We start from the raw sequence: 8,678 nt of genomic DNA, 5'->3' as shown, positions 1-8,678 counted from the left end.
CTTCTCTCTCAGCTTCTCGCTTTCTCTCTGCTTTCAGCTCTCATCGTTTGTCTGTCGACTGTCGTCTTCAACCCTTTCCCCCCGCTAAAAAAAGGTGTGATTTCCCTATAAACCTCCAAACAAATCAATCCAAAGCTGCAAAAAGCAATAGATAATGGAATCGGAGAGCTAATTTAACAGTTTCACCAGCTCACCAGCTCTCGATTGATGGATTTTGCTCCGTGCGATCACAATGCATCGCCTTCCAAAAATCTTCGCTAGCAGCTCCGAGCGCCGCAGAAGCGACTCCGATTCAATCTCCGGCGGCAGCTCCAGCTCGAGCCGCCGCGCCGCCGGTTCGAAGCCGAGGCTCGAGCGCCGTAACGCGAGGAAGAACATCGACTACGATTACTCGCCATCCTCCGCCTCGGCGCCTTCTTCTTCGTCGTCGTCGTACTACACCGCGTCGGAGGAGTCCGCGCGCACGCGGTCGCTCGATTTGTACGGAGGGAGGCGGAGCTTTAGGGTTGAAGGTGTCGACGGCGAGATCGAGATTATGTGCAAAAACCTAGGTTTCTCCGGGGTAGATGATTTCTCTATTTCGCCTGATGAGTATGAGGTTATGAAAGTGAGATCATCTTCTGCTCCAGTCCGTTTCAGCCAGCCGTTGGAGAAGGTTAGTGATGGAGCTGTTGAAGTTTCTGGTGATTTTGTGGTTGCTGGCTTGCCAAATAGGGGAATTGGAGTAAGTGATAGCTTAATTAGATGTTCTGGTAACAGCGGTGAAGTAATTAGTGAGGATTCCGAGGGAATTCGTGATTTTAGGGATAAGGCTAATGTTTTTGGTAGTGCAATGGTGGATACTGTGAGGGTAAGTGATGGAGTTCCAATCGAGAAGGTTAGTGATGGAGCTGTTGAAGTTTCTGGTGATGTTGAGGTTGCTGGCTTGCCAAATAGGGGAATTGGAGTAAGTGATAGCTTAATTAGATGTTCTGATCACAGCGGTGGAGTAATCAGTGAGAATTCCGAGGGAATTCGTGATTTTAGGGATAAGGCTAATATTTTTGGTAGTGCAATGGTGGATATTGTGAGGGTAAGTGATGGAGTTTCGAATGATAGTTTGAGTACTAGATCGAATGAATTCCGTGGAAGTGGCATTAAGGGTGTGAGGCCGCCGTTTCTCGGCCTGCTGGCGCCACCGCCTTTTATGTCGTTACCTGTGATTGATCAAGATTGCTCGACTTGGGATATCTTCCGAAATTTTGGGCCAGACAATGGAAGACTGCAGGCCTTGGATGAGCAAGGTGGTTTGGGTAGGACTGAGGATGCTGTTGAGGAGGATGAAAGAAGAAGGAGAATGGCAAGGGAAGAGAACTTTGTTCTCTCAGCACCGTGTTCATTCACAGCAAGCTCGAATGATGATGATTCCTCGAGTACTACAACAGATCCTGTATCAAGCGTTTCACCGAATGGGGGATTTAGACGTGTTATTTCATCTTGGCAAAAGGGCGATCTCTTGGGAAGTGGATCATTTGGCTCTGTGTATGAGGGAATTGCTGAGTATGTGTAAACTGCTTTTCCATTTTACTTTCATAGTTATCACTGCAAAAGTATAAGTATTCACCTGAGCACGAAACCATATGTTCTATGCATTTGGGCTGCCATCATTTGTAATTTGGATAGAGTGAGTTAGTGGCTTTCTTGAACACTACACTTTGGGTATTAACATGATTGTGTAAGGTCAGGTGGAATTTACTTTTTAAACATCATTATTCTAGGGGACCCCGCCTCAGTTGCTGACTGGAGCTTGATCAATGTCTCTTATAAGTATTTAGTAGCATAGTAGATATCCTTTTAGTAGCGATTTTCATGAGGGCATATAATAGGTGGCTTATGCTTTGGTCTTGACATGCTTTGCTGCAGTGATGGAGTCTTTTTTGCTATTAAGGAAGTATCTTTGCTTGATCAAGGGGAAGAAGGAAAGCAGCGTATCGCTCAACTTGAACAGGTTTAGTTGCACTTGTAATGATATTGGTCATGAACAATGTAGTTTTTGAGTGTAATTATGGCTGGTCTTGATCTATGTGGAACCTTTTTCTTATAAATCATTTTGCAATCTTTTGTGTCTGTCCAGGAAATTGCACTTCTGAGGAAGTTTAAGCATGAAAATATTGTCCAGTATTATGGCACAGAGAAGGTGAACTCTTGGCTTTTTGTCTAAAGTTTGTTAGTATGATTACTATTAACATCATGATGTACAGTTTTTGCACTACTATAATCTATGGATAATGGATTTCATATGCCCTGTACTTTTTCTGTATGCTCATATCTAAAGTACACACACTAACACACATTTTAAGCCATCAAGTGGCCTATTATCCTTATATATATATATATTATGTATAACCCAAAAGAAATAGGTACCAAAAGTTCCATTTCTACTCACCATTAATATATTTAAGAAGATTGAAAAGCTATTAACACCCTCATATTCTTTTTTTTTCCTTTACTTATTTGATTTTCTTCATTTTGTAGGATGATTCACGTCTCTACATCTTTCTTGAGCTTGTTGTCAAAGGTTCCCTTTTGAGCCTTTACCAGAAATATACCCTCCGAGACTCCGTAGTCTCTGCTTATACAAGACAGATTCTTCATGGTTTAAAATATCTGCATGACCAAGGTGTAGTTCACAGGTAATCACCTATCTTTCTTATTTTACATTTCTGTTTTTTCCAGTTGTATGATTTTTCGGCGAAATGGTTTCTTGTGTTTTTACATGTTTGACAATTGTAAAGCATTCATGTTTGCAGTGTATTCTTGCTTGTACTTGATATGATTTTATCTTGGTTCTTTCAATCCTGGAGCCCCTTTTACGCTCTCGATGCTTTTTTGAGGCTTGGATCTGATTTCATGCAACTCTCTCGTAATTTTATTATCCCTGTATTGCACAGTTGTACTTTCTGCATTACTAGTCAATAATCATCTTCCCATAGATGTGGATCCTAGGTTACTGATTTTGAATTCAATACAACATGGATCTTGTACTACTAATGAACTCTTAAGGTGCTTAAGAAAGCATATGACGTCTAATATTGTAGTCCTCATTCCAGTACCCTCATTACTTGTTTTGGTACAGAGACATCAAGTGTGCAAATATACTGGTGCACACTAATGGGTTGGTGAAACTGGCGGATTTTGGTCTTGCAAAGGTTCTGTCTTGTTTTCCCTTCTCTCTTCTTTTAATTGAGACATTTCTCAGCATATGAAACAGTATGATACAGTCTTTCTCATTGTAACTGACATATTTATGATTCATTGTGCAGGCAACTAAGTTGAATGATGTCAAATCTTGCAAGGGGACTGCATTCTGGATGGCTCCTGAGGTTTGACCCATGAACTGCTCTTTTGTCACCCTTGCCTTACTACTTAATTTAACATATCCATGCTTGGCCTTTGTAATTTTAATATGTTCTCCCTTATCAATGAAGAGCGACATAGTAATGAAACTTTTTTGGTGCTGCGATTTTTAGTTATCAAACTACATGACTGCAGGTAGTTAGGAGCGAGGGCTATGGCCTTGCGGCAGATATATGGAGCCTGGGGTGCACTGTATTGGAGATGCTAACCCGGCGTTTTCCATATGGGGATATGGAATGTGTAAGTTCCATTAGCCCCTTTATCAAAGCTCAGTTTACTTGAGTAGTCTTCCTTCAAGTTTGCTGGGTGGCTATCTCTCTCTAAACTCTGTTAAGTAAACACATTTTTTCCGAGATTGACTGTTCGTTGAAACTACAGATGCCAGCGATGTATAGGATAGGAAAGGGCGAGAGACCACCTATTCCCGATTCTCTTTCCAGCGATGCACGAGATTTCTTACTTAAATGTCTACAAGCTGACCCAAGTGTGCGGTCAACAGCTGCCGAGCTCTTGAATCATCCCTTTGTGAAGCAACCACTGCCAGTACCATTGGGATTTGCATCTCCTAATCCTTTCACCGGCTAATTTGAGAGTTCAGGTAAACTTATATAAAACCTAAAAATAGCTGACATCTCTCTTGTCATATTGTCACAAACTTCATGTATTCTAAAGAAAAGATAAAGAGAGATGTGGTGCTATGCATTTCTAGATAATCTATTGCCATATATGACTAATGTCCCTTTTCCTTTTCTTCCCCAGCACAATATGTGGACTGCATTGTATAATCTGATATAGCCTGGATGGCTTCGTATTTCTCCGAGTTCTCGCCCGTTGCAGCTGGTCTTTGGGGATTGAAACTGTAGCATTGCATCTTGTAGTTAGAATAGGGGCATTGGAGATTTTGCAGATCAGTTATTGAGATTTCACAATTATTTTTTCTCCCAAGAATCCATGGAGGTGAGTGAGTGAGTAGCACTATAAATTCTGATTTTCTTTGTTAAGGATAGTGTTATTTATTGATATATTTCAATTTTTTAGAGCTGGGGTTGTTCAAGCCCAAAACCCCATAGGCTAGTTAGTTCATTGTATATGGTGTTCCACTTATTATTTGTACAAAAAGGTGTAATAAATTTTATTGGTATATGTAGGGCAGGTAATTCGGTCGGTTCGGTTCTAACCGAACCGACAATACGGTTAACCGACATGAATAGTAACCGAAATCGGAGCACCGGAACCGAAACCGAATTGGCATCGGTTCGGTTCGGTTCCTAGCCGAATAGGGTCGGTTCGGTTCCGATTAACCGAACCGAAACCGAATTGAAAAAAATATTATGCAAAGTAACGAAATCAATGAAAACTAAATACTCTGTTACTGCCAAATAATACATTGGCACCCCTGTTCTTCCTCATTTCATGATTTTTGCTGTGAGGAATGGTGCTGGAAAATCTAAATTCTGATAAACACTCTCTTTCAAAAGCAAGTAACATAAACACTTGACATTAACAACAAACTGCTCTGTTCATTCATATATTTCTGGAATGTAAGAGCAAATAAGAATAATTTGAGAACTAATATTTGATTACTCAAATTTGAGACACTCACGAGAAAGAATAATTGCTTACTCAAAATGTGCTTATGTATTTGAGACAACTTGTGTATGAATGTGCTGTGTCACTGGTGGCTGCGTCGCTGGAAAGGAGGAGTCGGCGCAGTGGGCGGGCAGCTGGGAGTAGCCAGGCGGTGGGAATGAGGAGTTGGTTCTCATCGGTTCTAACCGATCGGAGGTTCTAACCGATCGGTTCTGGAACCGAACCGATAACCGATAGACGCCTTGCTTTTGGAACCGAAACGAACCGATAACCGAAATTATCGGTTATCAGTTAACCGAGAAACACTGTAATCGGTTTGGTCATTGGTTAACCGACTAACCAATGACCGAATTACCTGCCCTAGGTATATGATAAATCATATTGGTTGAAATCGTTTGCACAATTTTGCAATTTTAGTTGAGTGAAGTGAAATATGATCATACTGTTTTTAATTTAATTGTAGAGTAATTTTTTAGTATGAATTTATAATAATTATAAATATAATATACTTATCTCTTTTGTTAAACTGTGATAAAAAATTTATTACACTTTAAAATTAAATAATACTACTAACATTCTTGCTCGCCTCATTAAAAATGTCTCACTAATAGACAACAAATCAACTGGAGTATTTTTTTCACTTTCATGTCTCTGCCTAATTTTCCAATTAGTCTCTTTAGTCTTCACCTACATTCGTAAGTACATATTTTGGTGTCGAAGCAATCGGCATCACGTTCTTGTTGAGTGATTGTTAACTCTGAACACTTGTTTTTTTTTTAATTTCCGTGGTCTGTTTACCTTTATTTTTTGTTGTGGATCAGATAATAAAAATTGGAGTTATAAGCTCTGAATAATAAAATATGAATAATAGATTTTTGAATTTAAATTAATATTGCAAAATTTGAATAATTACACTATAAAAATATTTAGGTTACAAATATTCCCCACCTTTTATAATAAAGTTATACATATAATTAAATTCGGATCAAAATGTCATTAACGTAAATATATACACGTGAAATTCAACACCATAAAATCCAATATTAACAAAAAAACCCACTGAAAAGCCCATATTATACAAAATGATCCCCCGAGAATCCAGTAATATTCGATATGTATACCCACAATGACGACGATCGCGTATCAACTGAAGGAGGTGGCTATCGTGCGTGAAGAGCGACAGAGGCGGAAGAGAGAGAGACAGAGTGTTCCGGTCTTCCCTCGCAACCCTAAAATTCCAACAAATTTGATTCCATACTTGTACGGTATAAAAACTCGACGAAACCCCCACTTCCACAATCTTCACCCTATAACCGCGCGCATCTATCGCGGTTTCTCTTTATTTATTCACATCAAAGGTAACTCGCCTTCAATTTGTTGCAAATACATTTGGATTTGGTATGATGAATCTGGACATGTATGATCCGGAATGAAATTCGAATTTAGATGCGTTGATTTTTGCGATCGTCGAATTTCGGTGTTTTTTGGTTAGGTATTTCCAATGCGGCTTTGTATTTACAGTGAGGTAGTTTCTATTTAACATCACACTAATTGAATTTGTGAATTATAGTAGTTTCATTGATTTTTAGCCATAAAACATCAGATGCTGCTGCAATTTTCCAGTTTATTTAAATTTTCATGATGTTAGGGGGGAAATGCAATGCATCTGCTGTTTCTGATGATTTACAGTTGGATTAGTTTCATTTTATCACCAGAAAACTGAAAACGTTGGTTTTGGAGTATTATAAATTTCTTAAATTTAACATCACACTAATTGAATTTGTTCTGTTGTTTATGCTTTGTAAATCATAGTAATTTCATTAATTTTCAGCCAAAAAACATCCGATGTTAGTTTTTGTGTGTGTGTGTGCAGATGCTGCTGCAATTTTCCAGTTTATTTAAATTTTCATTGTGTTAGGGGGAAATGCTATGCATTTGCTGTTTCTGATGATTTACAGATGCTGTAAATGTTAGTTTTGGTGTGTGATGTGTGCAAGTGATATTATAAATTTCTTAAAAATTAATGTTGAAGATGGTTGTGGAACATGTGATGAACAGCTCTGTCTATGCATATTCCTCTAATTATGTAAAATCTGATAGCTACATAGTTTGTTTAGCATCGTATAGCTTATTACTGATTGCCTCGTTTTGATTCGTTATTGTTCGTGGACTTAGTTTTTATCTGTTGAGGGTGTTGGGTTCATCGAAGATTGGATTGACAATGGCTAAATCGAAGAAGCTGGAGAGGAGATCGGACTCCCAGCACCATCTAGTAGGCCTGCGTAAGCTGTCGTCTAGGTGCACGAAGGTCTGTGGAGACACACACAACGGGAAAAAAGCATCCGAGAAGAAGGAATGGGAAGATGCAGAGTGCTCGGTCTGCTTGGAGTTTCCTCACAATGCCGTTCTCTTGCTCTGTTCCTCGTATGACAAGGGGTGTCGTCCTTACATGTGCGCTACTAGCCAGCGCTACTCCAATTGCCTTGAGCAGTACACGAAGGTCACCCCCGACCTGAGCTCAAAAACATGGAAACCGACGTCGGCTGCCTCTGAACTATCCGGGATTTTGTGCCCTCTCTGCCGCGGCCAGGTGAAAGGCTGGACTGTGGTGGAGCCCGCGCGGAGATATCTCAATTCAAAGAAGAGGGCTTGCGTGCAGGACGGCTGCTCGTTCGTGGGCCGCTACAAAGAGCTTCGGAAACACGTCAAGTTAGAGCACCCTCTGGCCCGTCCCCGGGATGTCGACCCTTCGCACGCCGAGAAGTGGAAAAAGCTCGAGAACGAGAGGGACATCAGCGACGTGATCAGCACGATCCGGTCCACCATGCCTGGGGCGATTGTCGTTGGTGACTACGTGATCGAGAGGGGCCGCCACAGTTACAGGGACTACGACGATTATGATGATTTGGACGATGACGGTGACAGTACTGACGATGATGATGATATGGATGACTTGAGGTTCAGCGGCCCGTCGTATGGCGGGAGGTGGGATAGCGGAGCTCGAGTGGCAGCACCCGACAGGCGCCATCGTCCTCCCGGGCAACGGGCGAGATTATTCGCGCATCGGATTACGGGGCGGCTCAGAGGGCAAGGCAGGTAAAGGGGTTGGTTTGGAAGGAAATTTAGATTGTTTTTGCATTAGATTGAAAAGACATTAGTATGTATTATTGGGTAGTGACTTGTTTATTGCTGGTTTTTGTTAGTTTTGTATAGCTCTGTGTTGATCGTAGTTCCTTTCCACTGAACATAATCCTCAAATATGAAAAAGAAAGATAGAAAGAAAAGCATGTAACATTATTAATCTACATGATTTTCTTTTTTGATGTTTCACTATTTTTTGTCATCCTCAAAATTTTAATCTTTAGCATTTTGTGTTTGGTTATTAGTAATTTAGTACTATATGTTTTTGGGTTGATTGTCAAATCTCCGAGTTATAGTAGTGATTTTATTAGGTTAGTGATTTTATCAATCTAGCATCAATTTATCAAAATCCTATCCTAACCTTTCCATTCGTTTTTCATGTAATCATTTTTAAAAAGTAAAAATTAAGTGAAATATTAATATCTTGCATTCAGCCTTTTTTTTCCGAAGCAAAATAATACTCTTATCATGGAGTAGAAAATGGACTTCACATACATAGTGGGATGCAATTTTGATCCCATCTAATTATTGTGTGGGCTATTCTGGTGAAG

At 40.1% G+C, this 8,678-nt stretch overlaps 2 protein-coding genes across 3 annotated transcripts; both read left to right on the top strand.

The window, feature by feature from the left end:
• LOC125205420 (mitogen-activated protein kinase kinase kinase 1-like) lies at positions 1-4,539 on the top strand. 2 transcript variants are annotated; one of them, XM_048104344.1, is made up of 10 exons: positions 2-694; positions 917-1,539; positions 1,903-1,987; positions 2,114-2,176; positions 2,515-2,672; positions 3,116-3,188; positions 3,303-3,362; positions 3,532-3,636; positions 3,775-3,994; positions 4,156-4,539. In XM_048104344.1, the coding sequence occupies exons 1-9, from the start codon at positions 233-235 to the stop codon at positions 3,979-3,981; spliced, it is 1,836 nt and encodes a 611-aa protein (XP_047960301.1). In that variant the 5' UTR covers positions 2-232; the 3' UTR covers positions 3,982-3,994; positions 4,156-4,539. The 2 variants fall into 2 exon arrangements, with proteins under 2 accessions (XP_047960300.1, XP_047960301.1); XM_048104343.1 differs by having other exon boundaries at positions 1-1,539.
• Positions 4,540-6,083: 1,544 nt separating this feature from the next.
• Positions 6,084-8,316, top strand: LOC125205424. The gene is made up of 2 exons (XM_048104347.1): positions 6,084-6,344; positions 7,162-8,316. Exon 2 carries the CDS (start codon positions 7,208-7,210, stop codon positions 8,084-8,086), a length of 879 nt encoding a protein of 292 aa, XP_047960304.1. The 5' UTR covers positions 6,084-6,344; positions 7,162-7,207; the 3' UTR covers positions 8,087-8,316.
• The last annotated feature ends 362 nt before the right edge of the window (positions 8,317-8,678 follow it).

Source organism: Salvia hispanica, chromosome 2, assembly GCF_023119035.1.
Source record: "Salvia hispanica cultivar TCC Black 2014 chromosome 2, UniMelb_Shisp_WGS_1.0, whole genome shotgun sequence".
In the NCBI taxonomy this organism is placed as follows: domain Eukaryota; kingdom Viridiplantae; phylum Streptophyta; class Magnoliopsida; order Lamiales; family Lamiaceae; genus Salvia; species Salvia hispanica.
Note: the sequence above shows the minus strand (reverse complement) of the source record. Positions and strands in the feature narration are given on the sequence as shown.